Here is a 20,596-nt window from a genome sequence, read left to right as displayed (position 1 = left end):
AATAATTTTTTGTCTCGAAAATCAACTTTTACCTTGAAAATAATTTTTTGTCTTGAAAATCAACTTTTACCTTGAAAATCAGTTTTTACCTTGACAATAATTTTTCGTCTTGAAAATCCAACTTTTACCTTGAAAATCATTTTTTGTCTTGAAAATCAACTTTTACCTTGAAAATCAATTTTTACCTTGAAAATCAACTTTTAACTTGAAAATCAACTTTCACCTTGAAAATCATTTTTTGTCTTGAAAATCAACTTTTACCTTGAAAATCATTTTTTGTCTTGAAAATCAACTTTTACCTTGAAAATCATTTTTTGTCTTGAAAATCAAATTTTACCTTGAAAATAAACTTTTACCTTGAAAATCATTTTTTGTCTTGAAAATCAAATTTTACCTTGAAAATCAACTTTTACCTTGAAAATAATTTTTTGTCTTGAAAATCAACTTTTACCTTGAAAATAATTTTTTGTCTTGAAAATCAACTTTTACCTTGAAAATAATTTTTTGTCTTGAAAATCAACTTTTACCTTGAAAATCAATTTTTACCTTGAAAATCAATTTTTTGTCTTGAAAATCAACTTTTACCTTGAAAATCATTTTTTGTCTTGAAAATCAACTTTTACCTTGAAAATAAACTTTTACCTTGAAAATAATTTTTTGTCTTGAAAATCAACTTTTACCTTGAAAATAATTTTTTGTCTCGAAAATCAACTTTTACCTTGAAAATAATTTTTTGTCTTGAAAATCAACTTTTACCTTGAAAATAATTTTTTGTCTTGAAAATCAACTTTTACCTTGAAAATCAGTTTTTACCTTGACAATAATTTTTCGTCTTGAAAATCCAACTTTTACCTTGAAAATCATTTTTTGTCTTGAAAATCAACTTTTACCTTGAAAATCAATTTTTACCTTGAAAATCAACTTTTAACTTGAAAATCAACTTTTACCTTGAAAATAATTTTTTGTCTTGAAAATCAACTTTTACCTTGAAAATAATTTTTTGTCTTGAAAATCAACTTTTACCTTGAAAATAATTTTTTGTCTTGAAAATCAAATTTTACCTTGAAAATCAACTTTTACCTTGAAAATAATTTTTTGTCTTGAAAATCAAATTTTACCTTGAAAATCAACTTTTACCTTGAAAATAATTTTTTGTCTTGAAAATCAACTTTTACCTTGAAAATAATTTTTTGTCTTGAAAATCAACTTTTACCTCGAAAAAAATTTTTTGTCTTGAAAATCAACTTTTACCTTGAAAATAATTTTTTGTCTTGAAAATCAACTTTTACCTTGAAAATCAATTTTTACCTTGAAAATAAATTTTTTGTCTTGAAAATCAACTTTTACCTTGAAAATCATTTTTTGTCTTGAAAATCAACTTTTACCTTGAAAATCATTTTTTGTCTTGAAAATCAACTTTTACCTTGAAAATAATTTTTTGTCTTGAAAATCAACTTTTACCTTGAAAATAATTTTTTGTCTTGAAAATCAACTTTTACCTTGAAAATCAGTTTTTACCTTGACAATAATTTTTCGTCTTGAAAATCCAACTTTTACCTTGAAAATCATTTTTTGTCTTGAAAATCAACTTTTACCTTGAAAATCAATTTTTACCTTGAAAATCAACTTTTAACTTGAAAATCAACTTTTACCTTGAAAATAATTTTTTGTCTTGAAAATCAACTTTTACCTTGAAAATAATTTTTTGTCTTGAAAACCAATTTTTACCTTGAAAATCAACTTTTAACTTGAAAATAAACTTTTACCTTGAAAATTAGTTTTTACCTTGAAAATCAACTTTTATCTTGAAAATAATTTTTTGTCTTGAAAATCAACTTTTACCTTGAAAATCTTTTTTTGTCTTGAAAATCAACTTTTACCTTGAAAATCATTTTTTGTCTTGAAAATCAACTTTTACCTTGAAAATCATTTTGTCTTGAAAAATCAACTTTTACCTTGAAAATAATTTTGTCTTGAAAATCAACTTTTACCTTGAAAATCATTTTTTGTCTTGAAAATCAACTTTTACCTTGAAAATCAACTTTTACCTTCAAAATAATTTTTTGTCTTGAAAATCAACTTTTACCTTCAAAATATTTTTTTGTCTTGAAAATCAACTTTTACCTTGAAAATATTATTTTTTCCTGAAAATCAACTTTTACCTTGAAAATAATTTTTTGTCTTGAAAATCAACTTTTACCTTGAAAATCTTTTTTTGTCTTGAAAATCAACTTTTACCTTGAAAATAATTTTGTCTTGAAAAATCAACTTTTACCTTGAAAATCGTTTTGTCTTGAAAATCAACTTTTACCTGGAAAATAAACTTTTACCTTGAAAATCAACTTTTACCTTGAAAATAATTTTTTGTCTTGAAAATCAACTTTTACCTTGAAAATAATTTTTTGTCTTGAAAATCAACTTTTACCTTGAAAATATTATTTTTTCTTGAAAATCAACTTTTACCTTGAAAATAATTTTTTGTCTTGAAAATCAACTTTTACCGTGAAAATCATTTTTTGTCTTGAAAATCCAACTTTTACCTTGAAAATCAACTTTTACCTTGAAAATAATTTTTTGTCTTGAAAATCAACTTTTACCTTGAAAATCATTTTGTCTTGAAAATCAACTTTTACCTTGAAAATCATTTTGTCTTGAAAATAAACTTTTACCTTGAAAATCACAATATTTAAACTAGTTTGTTATTGTTTTTATTACATACAATTGTTTGATGACAATAAAGTCAATAACTGAACAAAACTAAAAACTACTACTCATTGAAAATCATTATATTTTAGCCCTCAAAGTCCTCCTGACTATTATTATATGGAGTGTATAATTAGTACTGTAGTCCCACCACAGCATCTGTCCCTGCATCCTTAGTGTTTCAGACAAATGGTCACCACATGACAAAAAGTGTTTTTAATGTTATAAAGCTGTTTAATTAACCTTTGTGCAACCCTAGGGCCCATCAGATGTGTTCCTTATATTTTAGGATTGTTCAGTTTGAAGGTTAGCAGTCTTAAATGTTGCCTGGGAGTTTTTTGTTGTAATTAAATATTGCATTGTATTTTTGATTGCCACGTTGTTATTGGATATAAACATATTCTTTCAGCTCCATTAACTCCCAATATAACTGATATTTTTAGACAGACTGTAATCCTGTTCAATTAATATGCTTTTTGACAAGAAACCTGAAGGAATCTAATTCTTGCTGATTGGGAAAACAAGAAAATATTATTTTGGTGTGACTACAGCACACAACCACCAGATGGCGCCAGAAAAAGTAGCATAATTCTCAGAGCTTTGATGAGCGTAAATGGGTGAAACAGCCATTAAATTGCTTAAACGCAGTGGAAATGATCTTAGGCAAACTCAACCAAGTCCTGCATGCTTTTTTATACCCATTCTAAGTCAGTTTTGCACTGGAAACAATTTATGTCTTCTGTTTCAGAATCAATGTTGTCTTGATCTATTGATCTATTTAGGGCTGCAATTAAAAACATACCACTCTTAGAAATTAGGCATATTTTGCATTTTTCTATTAAGAAAATACAATTTTTGACAAAAAGGTTATAAAACATACAAAAAATTAATTAATAAATAACTTCATATCAATACAATAGATAGATCTGAAGTTTTAAAAATATTTAATTCATTGAAAGTATATATATATATATATATATATATATATATATATATATATATATATATATATATATATATATATATATATATATATATATATATATATATATATATATATATATATATATATAATAAATAAAGATGTATTACTGGTTTATGGCTTAAGCTGTAATTCTTTTGGTAGCACACAATTAGAAAAAAACAACTTTTTTAAAGAATAGTTACAAATAAGAATTGCTATTACCGTATTTTTCGGAGTATAAGTCGCACTGGCCGAAAATGCATAATAAAGAAGGAAAAAACATATATAAGTCGCACTGGAGTATAAGTCGCATTTTTGGGGAAATGTATTTGATAAAAGCCAACACCAAGAATAGACATTTGAAAGGCAATTTAAAATGTCTAAAGAATAGTGAACAACAGGCTGAATAAGTGTACGTTATATGAGGCATAAATAACCAACTGAGAAGGTGCCTGGTATGTTAACGTAACATATTATGGTAAGAGTCATTCAAATAACTATAACATATAGAACATGCTATGCGTTTACCAAACAATCTGTCACTCCTAATCGCTAAATCCCATGAAATCTTATACGTCTAGTCTCTTACGTGAATGACATCAATAATATTATTTGATATTTGACGCTAATGTGTTCATCATTTCACACATAAGTCGCTCCTGAGTATAAGTCGCACCCCCGGCCAAACTAGGAAAAAAACTGCGACTTATAGTCCGAAAAATACGGTAATCTCAGTGTTTCCCATAAACTGCCAAGATACCCGTGGCGGTGGGGGCGTGGTCACCATGACATCATCGAGTAATTTGCATAATTTACTACAATGATATGATTTTCTCTAAAAAGGCTCAAAAAATGTATACTTACTAATTAATAATAACAGTTTTGTTTTAAACGTCCATCCATCCATCCATTTTACAATATAATTACAACACTTTATGTACATATTTATATACAGATTTGAACAATAAGTTATTCACTGAAATATATTTATTAATTGTGGTTCTTACAAAAAATATATCTTATAAAAACATAAAAGCTAAAATGTCTCTTAAAGCTCTGCCCCTTTAATTAGTGCATACTAAATAATTTAACTTTAGCCTACTACTACAACCATATTATTTACCAGCAACATAAAGTGAAACAGAGGCAGAGGTGTCCTGCCACAGTCAGTAACAAATAAACAGAAAACAGTAGTGGTGGTAGATAGACACAAAGCGTCATCAAACATCTGATCCACTGAACAAAGAGCTCCAAAAATCTTGATCCTACACTTCTCTTTTGTAAAGTAAATCTGAACAGCCGATATGGGCATCTACATCAACTATATGATTTGCCTGAGAAGCTGGACAGGACAAAAAATAAATAAATAATAATAATAATTTTGTGGCGGCCTTAATTCTTTCGTGGCGGGCCGCCACAAATAAATGAATGTGTGGGAAACACTGAATCTAATAATCCATTTTTTTGTTGACAGTCCTACTTGTAACACTTCTACTCTTTTGAAGAGTGTGTAGTCCATGTAAAGTTTGCCCAAGGGTTACAAGTAAAGTACAACATGTGTATGTGCAGGATCGACCAGGACGGGCACAGCAAAGTGGAAACGGCCGCCGCTGCCCTGCCCGAGTGACCCTTGAGCAACAGAGCAAGAGAAGGATGAAGAATGTTTAAAGCGCTGCCACTCGATTTTTTCCCCCCCCCTAGTGTGTTTTGGGTGATGTGACTGGAAAAGTGCCTCGTTGAAGCCATGCTGCCTGTTACTTATGTGTTGTTTTAATCCCTTTTTAGTGTTGCTCTGTCCTGTCCAGAGGAGTGCATTTCCTTGTTACCCTATTTAAGGCACTCTGTTACAAATCAATGATGCATGTACTGCTTTATTGCATTGAAATATATATTTATATTCAAAAGGTGACAAAAAGGAGAGAAAGTAATATATTTTTATGGTTGCTCTTGATTTTAAAAGTGCTTTTTTTTTTTTTTTAGGTCTCTGACCCCGCCTTTATTTTTACTGGCCTGGGGAGAAAAAAATAAAGCGTTATTTTTTTCATGTGGAGGGACAACAATGTTCACAAAAGGCAACTCCAGCGAGTCATAGCGCTATTTTGGATCTACATACAGTACAGTTTTTATTTTCATGACTATTTACATTGTAGATTGTCACAGCACAACTATGAATGAACACATGTGGAGTTATGTACTTGACAACAAAAGGTGAAATAACTGAAAACATTTCTTCAAAATAGCCACCCTTTGCTCCGATTACTACTTTGCACACTCTTGGCATTCTCTCCATGAGCTTCAAGAGGTAGTCACCTGCTCAGTGGCCTTGTGGTTAAAGTGTCCGCCCTGAGATCGGTAGGTCAAACCCCGGCCGAGTCATTAATGATAGTCCCGTTTTTATAGTCTTTGGTATGACTCGGCCGGGGTTTAAACTCACAACCTACCGATCTCTGGGCGGGCGCTCTAACCACTAGGCCACTGAGTTCATACCAAAGACTATAAAAATGGAACCCATTACTTCACTGCTTGGCACTCAGCATCAAGGGTTGGAATTGGGGGTTAAATCCCCAAAATTATTCCTGGGTGTGGCCACCGCTGCTCCCCTCAACTCCCAGGGGGTGAGAAAGGGTAGGGTCAAATGCAGAGGTTAATCACACCACCGATCTTGGGGGGGGGGGGGGGGGGGAGAGACACTCGAACCACTCATACCAAAGACTATAAAAATGGGTTCGAATTGGAGATAAATCACCAAAATGATTCCCAGGCGTGGCCACCGCTGCTGCTCACTGCTCCCCTCACTTCCAAGGGGGTGAACAAGGGGATGGGTCAAATGCAGAGAACAATTTCCCCACACCTAATGTGTGACTATCAGTAGAACTTTAACTTTATATTCTAGTTTCTTCAAAATAGCCACCCTTTTGCTACGATTACTACTTTACGCACTCTTGGCATTCTCTCGATGTGCTTCAAGAGGTAGTCACCTGCTCAGTGGCCTTGTGGTTAAAGTGTCCGCCCTGAGATCGGTAGGTCAAACCCCGGCCGAGTCATTAAGTTCAAGTTCAAGTACCAATGATAGTCTCATTTTTATAGTCTTTGGTACGACTTGGCTGGGGTTTGAACTCACAACCTACCGATTTTTTTTGGGGGGGACACTAACCACTCATACCAAAGACTGTAAAAATGGGTTGGAATTGGAGGTTAAATCACCAAAATGATTCCCGGGCGCGGCCACCGCTGCTGCTCACTACTCCCCTCACCTCCCAGGGGGTGATCAAGGGTAGGGTCAAATGCAGAGGTTAATTTCACCACACCTAGTGTGTGTGTGTGACTATCAGTGGTACTTTAACTTTATATTCTAGTTTCTTCAAAATAGCCACCCTGATTACTGCAATGCACACTCTCGGCATTCAAGCACACCTGTCAAGTGAAAACCATTTCAGGTGACTACCTCTTGAAGCTCATGGAGAGAATGCCAAGAGTGTGCAAAGGGTGGCTATTTTGAAGAAACTAGAATATAAAACATGTTTTCAGTTATTTCACCTTGTTTTTGTTAAGTACATAACTCCACATGTGTTCATTCATAGTTTTGATATGACAATCTACAATGTCAATAGTCATGAAAATAAAGATTGAATGAGAAGGTGTGTCCAAACTTTTGGCCTGTACTGTATGTTGCATATTTGTATTGTTTTTCCACAAATGTACAGTTGAAACGATGTTTTACTAGAAGTCCAAATGAGCGTATTTACACACAACGTCCACAAGATAGCGCCACAGACTTCGATGCATTAATGAAGTGCCTAACGTGTTTTTGTCTGAAGAGTTAAATATTTGTTCAAGAAGTTTTGTTTTCATTCCAAGCAATATACAAAATCCACAATTAAGGTCAATTTCCTGTCATTTTCCCTGACAAAAGTGGGGCAATCATTCCAAAAAGTCATGTGAGTGAGAGGCTCCGTGGTGTGACTAGAGACATTAAAGTGAACGGTCAGAGACAAGAACCCCAGCTGGTGTGGTGATTGTATAAAAGCACATATTGCATGATTAATGTCTAGAATTGTAAAAGGGACAAGAGGTATAAAATGGATGGATGGTAGAATCAGAGTTCCTTGTAAGAGTCAATTATCTGGCATCTAAAGCTTTAAAGTAGAGAACGGCCTCCAAGCACCTAATGACAAGATCATCCACCAGGGGGTCAAATTTGTTGGCCAGCAGGTGGTGCTGTCTCAGGAGCCACTGCAGGTCCCCCAGCCCATAGACACAAACCGCCCTTCTATTCACCCCGGAGCACGGATCATAGGGGGCCCCTTTCCTCACGTCCCCCGCCAGGTAGCTCCACTTGACCACCCGCGCCAAGGCCTGCATGTCGGACAGGTCGTACTTGGCGTTGGCGGGCACGGCCCCGGGGACTGAGGGCATCCTCTGCAAGGTGGCCCACAGGTGCTCGTCCGGACTGTAGGTGTCCTCCTCCCACTGCAGCAGGGCCCGGACCTCCCGGTCCTGAAGCACGTGCTCCACAAAGGCCCTGCTTGTGAAAGGATTATTGGAGCGGAACTATCTCACTCTTGTGTGTCTGTAGTCCGATTGTTGTGCACACCTTTGTGTGTCTCCATCTGGGTGTGTCATCAGAACTGCGTGTGTGTTTAAATGTGTGTGTCCGTATTTCCATATGTGTGATTGGCCGCCTTTTTACACCTGACTTTTTCCGTGTAAGATTTGTGTGTCCGTGCAACGATCTGAGTGTCTAAAAAAACCTTCACATTTCCTTTCCCAGTACTCACCACTAGTCGGCGCCTGGCACTCATGTTATTCTGTGCTGAAGTCAACCAAATTAGACTCTTAGTCGCTACGTTGCCATGCACTAAATTAGTCGGATTTCTCAAACAGTTTGATTTTTTGCTATTTTCACTGATTTCTCAAACAGTTAAATTTTTTGTATTTTCGCTGATTTCTCAAACAGTTCGATTTTTTTGGTATTTTAACTGATTTCTTAAACAGTTAGATTTTTTGTATTTTCACTGATTTCTCAAACAGATCGATTTTTTGGTATTTTCACTGATTTCTCAATCAGTTAAATTGTTTGTGTTTTAACTGATTTCTCAAACAGTTTGATTTTTTGTATTTTCACTGATCTCTAAAACAGTTGAATTTTTTGAATTTTCGCTGATTTCTCAAACAGTTCGATTTTTTTTTATTTTCGCTGATTTCTCAAACAGTTCGATTTTTTGTATTTTCACTGTATTCTCAAAGAGATCTATTTTTTGGTATTTTCACTGATTTGTCAAACAGTTTGATTTTTTTTTATTTTCGCTGATGTCTCAAACAGTTCGATTTTTTGTATTTTCACTGATTTCTTAAAACAGTTAGATTTTTTGTATTTTCACAGATTTTTCAATTCGATTTTTTTGTATTCTCACTGACTTCTCAAACAGATTGATTTTTTTTATTTTCGCTGATTTCTCAAACAGTTCGATTTTTTGTATTTTCACTAATTTCTCAAAGAGATCAATTTTTTTTAATTTTCGCTGATTTCTCAAACAGTTCGATTTTTTGTATTTTCACTAATTTCTCAAAGAGATACATTTTTTTTAATTTTCGCTGATTTCTCAAACAGTTCGATTTTTTTTATTTTCACTGATTTCTCAAACAGTTCGATTTTTTTTTATTTTTACTGATTTCTCAAACAGTTCGATTTTTTTTATTTTCACTGATTCCTCAAAGAGATCTATTTTTTGGTATTTTCACTGATTTCTCAAACAGTTCGATTTTTTTTTATTTTCGCTGATGTCTCAAACAGTTCGATTTTTTGTATTTTCACTGATTTCTTAAAACAGTTAGATTTTTTGTATTTTCACAGATTTTTCAATTCGATTTTTTTGTATTCTCACTGACTTCTCAAACAGATTGATTTTTTTTATTTTCGCTGATTTCTCAAACAGTTCGATTTTTTGTATTTTCACTAATTTCTCAAAGAGATCAATTTTTTTTAAATTTTCGCTGATTTCTCAAACAGTTCGATTTTTTGTATTTTCACTAATTTCTCAAAGAGATTAATTTTTTTAAATTTTCGCTGATTTCTCAAACAGTTAGATTTTTTTTATTTTCACTGATTTCTCAAACAGTTCGATTTTTTTTATTTTCACTGATTTCTCAAAGAGATCTATTTTTTGGTATTTTCACTGATTTCTCAAGCAGTTCGATTTTTTTTATTTTCGCTGATTTCCTTAAAGAGATCGATTTTTTGTATTTTCACTGATTTCTCAAACAGTTCTATTTTTTGTATTTTCCCTGATTTCTCATAGAGATCTATTTTTTGGTATTTTCACTGATTTCTCAAACAGTTCGATTTTTTTTTATTTTCGCTGATGTCTCAAACAGTTCGATTTTTTGTATTTTCACTGATTTCTTAAAACAGTTAGATTTTTTGTATTTTCACAGATTTTTCAATTCGATTTTTTTGTATTCTCACTGACTTCTCAAACAGATTGATTTTTTTTATTTTCGCTGATTTCTCAAACAGTTCGATTTTTTTTAATTTTCGCTGATTTCTCAAACAGTTCGATTTTTTTTATTTTCACTGATTTCTCAAACAGTTCGATTTTTTTTATTTTCACCGATTTCTCACACAGTTAGATTTTTTTTATTTTCACTATTTTCTCAAAGAGATCTATTTTTTGGTATTTTCACTGATTTCCCAAGCAGTTCGATTTTTTTTATTTTCGCTGATTTCTCAAACAGTTCGATTTTTTTTATTTTCACTGATTTCTCAAACAGTTTGATTTTTTTTATTTTCACCGATTTCTCAAACAGTTAGATTTTTTTTATTTTCACTATTTTCTCAAAGAGATCTATTTTTTGGTATTTTCACTGATTTCCCAAGCAGTTCGATTTTTTTTATTTTCGCTGATTCCTCAAAGAGATCGATTTTTTGTATTTTCACTGATTTCTCAAACAGTTCTATTTTTTGTATTTTCACTGATTTCTCAAAGAGATCTATATTTTGGTATTTTCACTGATTTCTCAAACAGTTCGATTTTTTTTTTTTTTCACTGATTTCTTAAAACAGTTAGATTTTTTGTATTTTCACAGATTTTTCAATTCTATTTTTTTGTATTTTCACAGATTTCTCAAACAGATTGATTTTTTTTATTTTCGCTGATTTCTCAAACAGTTCGATTTTGCCTGATACCAACAGACGCGAACTCGTTAGCATATTTGCTAATCCTGACGACGCTAGCTTGATTACATTACGATAGCAGGTAGCAATATGCATGAAAACTCTCCTACGGACATCACACATGGGACGGTTAAGCAAGTATGATTTGTTTTAGTTACATTGTAAAATTTACAAACGTCGCTTGAAATGATGAAATAAGAATAATTTTGAGCGAACTCGTCCAAAAGATGGCGCCGTAGCACAAACAATGACACACTTTCAGTGTCTCTGTTGGTGTGACATGAAAAGTATTTGTTGAATATAAAACATTATGGGCGTTGGCGAAGAAAAATTAGCCGCTTCATAACAACATTGTAGCAGCTTATTGTTTGGAAAATACAGTAGCGGTGAGTGTAGGGAAAGGAAATATAAATTGTTGACGTGTCTTCTTACACAATCACTGCACAAACACACAAGTCTTACACGGCAGAAGTGTCACATGTCAAAAGACAGCCAATCAGTGTTCCTGCTTCACACACACATTCTTGCATTTCATACCTTCTTGAGACCTCCGAAAAACGCCTACCTCATTAGGGCCACCCTTTCTAGATATGTAAAGATTTGCATTTGGGGACGGCGTGGCACGGTTGGGAGAGTGGCCGTGCCAGCAACCTGAGGGTTCCTGGTTCGATCCCCTGCTTCTACCAACCTCGTCACGTCCGCTTTGTCCTTGGGCAAGACACTTCACCCTTGCTCCTGATGGGTCGCGGTCAGCGCCTTGCACGGCAGCTGCCGCCATCAGTGTGTGGATGTGGAAATAGTGTCAAAGCGCTTTGAGTACCTTGAAGGTAGAAAAGCGCAATAGGCTATACAATTGATTGATTGATTGATTGAAACTTTTATTAGTAGATTGCATATTCCGTACAATTGACCACTAAATGGTAACACCCGAATACGTTTTTCAATTCATGGTAAGTCGGGGTCCACGTTAATCAATTCATGGTAATAACAAGTATAACCCATTTACCATAACCCATTTTCAACATTAATAATATATACGAACTATGCAAATATAAAAAAGGTAAGCTTTTAGTTATTTATTAATTTTTTTTTGTAATTGTTTTTTAATCTTCATTATTTACTTTAAGTTATTACACTATGTCTCTATACACATTTTTATTAAATTTTTTTAAATGAATTTTGGCCAAAGGGGGCGCATTTCAATTTCTTACACACACTTGTTATTTCATATGTTGACCAGAGGGGGAGTACCGTATTTTTTGTACTATAAGTCGCATTTTTTTTTGGTAGTTTGGCCGGGGGTGCGACTTATACTCAGGAGCGACTTATGTGTGAAATGATTAACACATTAGCGTAAAATATCAAATATTATTGATGTCATTCACGTAAGAGACTAGACGTATAAGATTTCATGGGATTTAGCGATCAGGAGTGACAGATTGTTTGGTAAACGTATAGCATGTTCTATATGTTATAGTTATTTGAATGACTCTTACCATAATATGTTACGTTAACATACCAGTTGGTTATTTATGCCTCATATAACGTACACTTATTCAGCCTGTTGTTCACTATTCTTTAGACATTTTAAATTGCCTTTCAAATGTCTATTCTTGCTGTTGGCTTTTATCAAATACATTTCCCCAAAAAATGCGACTTATACTCCAGTGCGACTTATATATGTTTTTTTCCTTCTTTATTATGCATTTTCGGCCGGTGCGACTTATACTCCGGAGCGACTTATACTCCGAAAAATACGGTAATAACAAGTATAACCCCATTTACCATAACCCATTTACAACATTAATACTATATACGTACTATGCAAATATAAAAAAGGTGAACTTTTAGTTGTTTATAAATTTTTTGTTTGTAATTGTTTTTTAATCTTCATTATTTAAGTTATTACACTAGGTCTCTATACACATTTTCATTTTCATATTTTACTTAATTTTGGCCAAAGGGGGCGCATTTCAATTTCTTACACACACTTGTTTTTACATATGTTGACCAGAGGGGGAGCACTTTTAAAACTGACACACAGTCAATTTGAAAAATCCCCTCCTTTTTGGGACCACCCTCATTTTGATATATTTCACCAGCAGGGGTGCTAATGAGACATTCTCTATTAGATGCAATGTTATTGGGACCATGATTTATGTCCTCACTTGTTCACACCTCCTCATATGGAAGCTACTTTTCCTTGTTGATGTCTCAAGAAGGGTAGAAATACACACACACACACACATATACAGTACATAGATCGAATTATGGACAGACAGATCAAAATATGGACACAAATGAAAACACGCCTCTTAATGACACACACAAATTGAGGTACAGACACAAAAATGAGTACACAATGCGATTAAGAAACACATTTTGCTACAATAATTCTTCCATACCTGCTGACCACAAAGTAGGCGTTACCGCTGAACATCGGGGTCCGAATGGGCGGCGGGCTCTTCTTCACGTCAGTTCTGATGACGTCATGGGTGACGTTGTAGTGATACAACCAGCGTTGCTTCTTGTAGTCGTTGGTGGCTTCCGTCTCCAAGCTGTTCCTCCCGTTCAGGACCTTCAGGACTTCCACAATCTCTTTGTTGGTTTTAATGGGGAAGTCTGTGCCGCAGGTGTTCAGCAGGTACCGCCACCGCACCGGAGACTTGGACAGGCTCTCCATGCAGTTCAGGTCCGCCTGCACTCTGGACCACGAGGCGTAGGTCACCTTCTCCGACTTGTCGGCGATGAAGACGTTCTGGAAGCAGGAAACGATGGCTTCCACGGCGGCGCGGAACTTCCCGGTGGACTTGCGGTCCACGTGCACGCAGTAGACGTTCTGGGGCGCGTACACGGCCCGCAGGAGGCGCTCGAACATCTCGATCTGGTCGTGGACCACCATGGAGTACGCGATGGGGAACTCCCTCTCCTCCTCGCTGAGAGGGACCGTGATGAAACCTCTGCGGGCGACGTAGCCCTGGCAGTCCCGGGTCAGGTTGACGTAGAAGTCCTCCTGGAGAAGGTGGCGTCTCTGGGTGGAGGACAGAAGACGCTGCAGGTGCTCCTCGTGGTGCTGCAGGTCTGCTGTGAGGATGGCGGAACATCCGGGGTGGTCGGCGGAGAACTGCTGTGGCGTTTTAAAGTCCGCCTCCCTCAGGGTGAAGAGTGTGAGAAGACTCACCAGGACCAGGATGACGGACCTCAGCAGGCGGCCTTTGAGGAACTTGTCAAAGATCCTTCTCTTGTTCATTGCAGACAAGAAGGGGATGCTCTTGTGTGTTCAGCTTTGGCACCACCAGGGCTTTTATTAGTCAGGAGGCGTGTCTGCTTGACTTGTACTCTAGGCACCATTTGTGTGCCGCTCTAGTCTACAGTATGTTGATTAATGTACTATAACTTAGTAGTAGACATCTATTAACAATCTTATTGGTGTGTTTGTTAATGTACTATAACTAAGTAATACACATCTATTAACAATCTTATTGGTGTGTTTATTAATGTACTATAACAAAGTAATATACATCTATTAACAATCTTATTGCTGTGTTTATTAATGTACTATAACTAAGTAATATACATCTATTAACAAGATCATTGGTGTGTTTATTAATGTACTATAACAAAGTAATATACATCTATTAACAATCTTATTGGTGTGTTTATTAATGTACTATAACTAAGTAGTAGACATCTATTAACAATCTTATTGGTGTGTTTATTAATGTACTATAACTAAGTAATATACATCTATTAACAATCTTATTGCTGTGTTTATTAATGTACTATAACAAAGTAATATACATCTATTAACAATCTTATTGGTGTGTTTATTAATGTACTATAACTAAGTAGTAGACATCTATTAACAATCTTATTGGTGTGTTTATTAATGTACTATAACAAAGTAATATACATCTATTAACAATCTTATTGGTGTGTTTATTAATGTACTATAACAAAGTAATATACATCTATTAACAATCTTATTGGTGTGTTTATTAATGTACTATAACAAAGTAATATACATCTATTAACAATCTTATTGGTGTGTTTATTAATGTACTATAACAAAGTAATATACATCTATTAACAATCGTATTGGTGTGTTTATTAATGTACTATAACAAAGTAATATACATCTATTAACAATCTTATTGGTGTGTTTATTAATGTACTATAACAAAGTAATATACATCTATTAACAATCTTATTGCTGTGTTTATTAAGGTACTATAACAAAGTAATATACATCTATTAACAATCTTATTGCTGTGTTTATTAATGTACTATAACAAAGTAATATACATCTATTAACAATCTTATTGCTGTGTTTATTAATGTACTATAACAAAGTAATATACATCTATTAACAATCTTATTGGTGTGTTTATTAATGTACTATAACAAAGTAATATACATTTATTAACAATCTTATTGGTGTGTTTATTAATGTACTATAACAAAGTAATATACATCTATTAACAATCTTATTGGTGTGTTTATTAATGTACTATAACAAAGTAATATACATCTATTAACAATCTTATTGGTGTGTTTATTAATGTACTATAACAAAGTAATATACATCTATTAACAATCTTATTGCTGTGTTTATTAAGGTACTATAACAAAGTAATATACATCTATTAACAATCTTATTGCTGTGTTTATTAATGTACTATAACAAAGTAATATACATCTATTAACAAGATTATTGGTGTGTTTATTAATGTACTATAACAAAGTAATATACATCTATTAACAATCTTATTGGTGTGTTTATTAATGTACTATAACAAAGTAATGTACATCTATTAACAATCTTGCTGGTGTGTTTATTAATGTACTATAACAAAGTAATATACATCTATTAACAATCTTATTGGTGTGTTTATTAATGTACTATAACAAAGTAATATACATTTATTAACAATCTTATTGGTGTGTTTATTAATGTACTATAACAAAGTAATATACATCTATTAACAATCTTAATGGTGTGTTAATGTACTATAACAAAGTAATATACATCTGTTAACAATCTTATTGGTGTGTTTATTAATGTACTATAACAAAGTAATATACATCTATTAACAATCTTATTGGTGTGTTTATTAATGTACTATAACAAAGTAATATACATCTATTAACAATTTTATCGGTGTGTTTATTAATGTACTATAACAAAGTAATAGACATATATTAGCAATCTTATTGGTGTGTTTATTAATGTACTATAACAAAGTAATATACATCTATTAACAATCTTATTGGTGTGTTTATTAATGTACTATAACAAAGTAATATACATCTATTAACAATCTTATTGGTGTGTTTATTAATGTACTATAACAAAGTAATATACATCTATTAACAATCTTATTGCTGTGTTTATTAAGGTACTATAACAAAGTAATATACATCTATTAACAATCTTATTGCTGTGTTTATTAATGTACTATAACAAAGTAATATACATCTATTAACAATCTTATTGCTGTGTTTATTAAGGTACTATAACAAAGTAATATACATCTATTAACAATCTTATTGCTGTGTTTATTAATGTACTATAACAAAGTAATATACATCTATTAACAATCTTATTGCTGTGTTTATTAATGTACTATAACAAAGTAATAGACATATATTAACAATCTTATTGCTGTGTTTATTAATGTACTATAACAAAGTAATATACATCTATTAACAATCTTATTGGTGTGTTTATTAATGTACTATAACAAAGTAATATACATCTATTAACAATCTTATTGGTGTGTTTATTAATGTACTATAACAAAGTAATATACATCTATTAACAATCTTATTGGTGTGTTTATTAATATACTATAACAAAGTAATATACATCTATTAACAATCTTATTGGTGTGTTTATTAATGTACTATAACAAAGTAATATACATCTATTAACAATCTTATTGCTGTGTTTATTAAGGTACTATAACAAAGTAATATACATCTATTAACAATCTTATTGCTGTGTTTATTAATGTACTATAACAAAGTAATATACATCTATTAACAAGATTATTGGTGTGTTTATTACTGTACTATAACAAAGTAATATACATCTATTAACAATCTTATTGGTGTGTTTATTAATGTACTATAACAAAGTAATATACATCTATTAACAATCTTGCTGGTGTGTTTATTAATGTACTATAACAAAGTAATATACATCTATTAACAATCTTATTGGTGTGTTTATTAATGTACTATAACAAAGTAATATACATTTATTAACAATCTTATTGCTGTGTTTATTAATGTACTATAACAAAGTAATATACATCTATTAACAATCTTATTGCTGTGTTTATTAATGTACTATAACAAAGTAATATACATCTATTAACAATCTTATTGGTGTGTTAATGTACTATAACAAAGTAATATACATCTGTTAACAATCTTATTGGTGTGTTTATTAATGTACTATAACAAAGTAATATACATCTATTAACAATCTTATTGGTGTGTTTATTAATGTACTATAACAAAGTAATATACATCTATTAACAATTTTATTGGTGTGTTTATTAATGTACTATAACAAAGTAATAGACATATATTAGCAATCTTATTGGTGTGTTTATTAATGTGCTATAACAAAGGAGTTGTAATATACTTCTATTAACAATCTTATTGGTGTTTGTCAATGTACTATAACAAAGTAATATACATCTATTAACAATCTTATTGCTGTGTTTATTAATGTACTATAACAAAGTAATAGACATATATTAACAATCTTATTGCTGTGTTTATTAATGTACTATAACAAAGTAATATACATCTATTAACAATCTTATTGCTGTGTTTATTAATGTACTATAACAAAGGAGTTGTAATATACTTCTATTAACAAACTTATTGGTGTTTGTCAATGTACTATAACAAAGTAATATACATCTATTAACAATTGTATTGGTGTGTTTATTAATGTACTATAACAAAGTAATATACATCTATTAACAATCTTATTGGTGTGTTTATTAATGTACTATAACAAAGTAATATACATCTATTAAAAATTTTATTGGTGTGTTTATTAATGTACTATAACAAAGTAATATACATCTATTAACAATCTTATTGGTGTGTTTATTAATGTACTATAACAAAGTAATATACATATATTAACAATTTTATTGGTGTGTTTATTAAAGTACTATAACAAAGTAATATACATCTATTAACAATCTTATTGGTGTGTTTATTAATGTACTATAACAAAGTAATATACATCTATTAACAATCTTATTGGCGTGTTTATTAATGTACTATAACAAAGTAATATACATCTATTAACAATCTTATTGGTGTGTTTATTAATGTACTATAACAAAGTAATATACATCTATTAACAATTTTATTGGTGTGTTTATTAATGTACTATAACAAAGTAATATACATCTATTAACAATCTTATTGCTGTGTTTATTAATGTACTATAACAAAGTAATATACATCTATTAACAATCTTATTGGTGTGTTTATTAATGTACTATAACAAAGTAATATACATCTATTAACAATCTTATTGGTGTGTTTATTAATGTACTATAACAAAGTAATATACATCTATTAACAATTTTATTGGTGTGTTTATTAATGTACTATAACAAAGGAGTTGTAATATACTTCTATTAACAATCTTATTGGTGTTTGTTAATGTACTATAACAAAGTAATATACATCTATTAACAATTTTATTGGTGTGTTTATTAATGTACTATAACAAAGTAATATACATCTATTAACAATCGTATTGCTGTGTTTATTAATGTACTATAACAAAGTAATATACATCTATTAACAATCTTATTGCTGTGTTTATTAATGTACTATAACAAAGTAATATACATATATTAGCAATCTTATTGGTGTGTTTATTAATGTACTATAACAAAGTAATATACATATATTAGCAATCTTATTGGTGTGTTTATTAATGTACTATAACAAAGTAATATACATATATTAGAAATCTTATTGTGTGTTTATTAATGTACTATAACAAAGTAATATACATATATTAGCAATCTTATTGGTGTGTTTATTAATGTACTATAACAAAGTAATATACATATATTAGCAATCTTATTGGTGTGTTTATTAATGTACTATAACAAAGTAATATACATATATTAGCAATCTTATTGGTGTGTTTATTAATGTACTATAACAAAGTAATATACATATATTAGCAATCTTATTGGTGTGTTTATTAATGTACTATAACAAAGTAATATACATCTATTAACAATCTTATTGGTGTGTTTATTAATGTACTATAACAAAGTAATATACATCTATTAACAATCTTATTGGTGTTTATTAATGTACTATAGCGCCGCTTTCGATACTGTTGATCATAATATTTTATTAGAGCGTATCAAAACACGTATTGGTATGTCAGACTTAGCCTTGTCTTGGTTTAACTCTTATCTTACTGACAGGATGCAATGTGTCTCCCATAACAATGTGACCTCGGACTATGTTAAGGTAACGTGCAGAGTTCCCCAGGGTTCGGTTCTTGGCCCTGCACTCTTTAGTATTTACATGCTGCCGCTAGGTGACATCATACGCAAATACGGTGTTAGCTTTCACTGTTATGCTGATGACACCCAACTCTACATGCCCTTAAAGCTGACCAACACGCCGGATTGTAGTCAGCTGGAGGCGTGTCTTAATGAAATTAAACAATGGATGTCCGCTAACTTTTTGCAACTCAACGCTAAGAAAACGGAAATGCTGATTATAATAAAAAGTAATATACAAAAAAGTAATATACATCTATTAATCTTTTTGGTGTGTTTATTAATGTACTATAACAAAGTAATATACATCTATTAACAAGATTATTGGTGTGTTTATTAATGTACTATAACAAAGTAATATACATCTATTAATCTTTTTGGTGTGTTTATTAATGTACTATAACAAAGTAAAATACAACTATTAACAATATAATTGGTGTGTTTATTAATGTACTATAACAAAGTAAAATACAACTATTAACAATATAATTGGTGTGTTTATTAATGTACTATAACAAAGGAGTTGTAATATACATATATTAACAAGTAAAATATACATATATAATAAGTGTAATATACATCTATTAACAAGATTGGTGTGTTTATTAATGTACTATAACAAAGTAAAAGGACAAGTCTGTGTGTGTGTGTGTGTGTGGGGGGGGGGGGGTGTTTCTTAATACCTGTATTATGATTTCCCTATCAAATGAATACATAAATATTATTTTAAAACATTTTAAAAAATACCAACAAATTGGAGGATTAGAGTCAAATTATGACGGACACAAGCGGCATCGAACAGTGAGTAAAAAAATAATAAAAATAAAATAAATAAAAAACATGTGAAAATCGGCTCGTTCCAGCTAGCTAGCAATGCCGCTAATGGGTGAGGGCGGACCTACGTCACTTCCGCCTACCAATCCCCTAGCAACCGGGAATTCGTTGAAAACAAACCAGCTCACAGCGAACACAGCATTGACAGAAAAAGCATTTAACGAGCGTTGTGGCTTGGAAGTCGGCGTTAAATCCTTCATTTACGCATTTTTACTTATTCGCATATCGTGTGAAAAAACGAAAATGTATTATTTGCGTCAGACTCGTCTCAGTGAACTTTAAAGCTTCTCAGGCTTAGCTTAGCTTGCTAGTTAGCTTAGCCTGCGCGCTACTAAGAAAGAGACGCGGAAG

At 31.7% G+C, this 20,596-nt stretch overlaps 2 protein-coding genes across 5 annotated transcripts in view; one reads left to right on the top strand and one right to left on the bottom strand.

The window, feature by feature from the left end:
- Positions 1-6,340, top strand: part of bnip2 (BCL2 interacting protein 2) — a 39,876-nt gene extending 33,536 nt beyond the window's left edge. For all 4 annotated transcript variants that reach the window (XM_062061283.1, XM_062061286.1, XM_062061287.1 and 1 more), the window contains one exon: positions 5,237-6,340. In XM_062061283.1, coding sequence (XP_061917267.1) covers positions 5,237-5,294 — 58 coding nt within the window. In that variant the 3' untranslated portion in view covers positions 5,295-6,340. The remainder of the gene's footprint in view (positions 1-5,236) is intronic.
- Positions 6,341-7,179: 839 nt separating this feature from the next.
- Positions 7,180-14,338, bottom strand: gcnt3 (glucosaminyl (N-acetyl) transferase 3, mucin type). Its single transcript, XM_062061288.1, has 2 exons — positions 13,247-14,338; positions 7,180-8,189 (listed from the first exon to the last, which is right to left on the bottom strand). Exons 1-2 carry the CDS (start codon positions 14,089-14,091, stop codon positions 7,787-7,789), a joined length of 1,248 nt encoding a protein of 415 aa, XP_061917272.1. The 5' UTR covers positions 14,092-14,338; the 3' UTR covers positions 7,180-7,786.
- Between the last annotated feature and the right edge of the window lie 6,258 nt (positions 14,339-20,596).

The sequence above is a fragment of the Entelurus aequoreus genome, linkage group LG10 (genome assembly GCF_033978785.1).
Source record: "Entelurus aequoreus isolate RoL-2023_Sb linkage group LG10, RoL_Eaeq_v1.1, whole genome shotgun sequence".
Classification (NCBI taxonomy): domain Eukaryota; kingdom Metazoa; phylum Chordata; class Actinopteri; order Syngnathiformes; family Syngnathidae; genus Entelurus; species Entelurus aequoreus.
The sequence above is the reverse complement of the archived record's forward strand: the minus strand, read 5'-3'. Positions and strand labels throughout refer to the sequence as shown.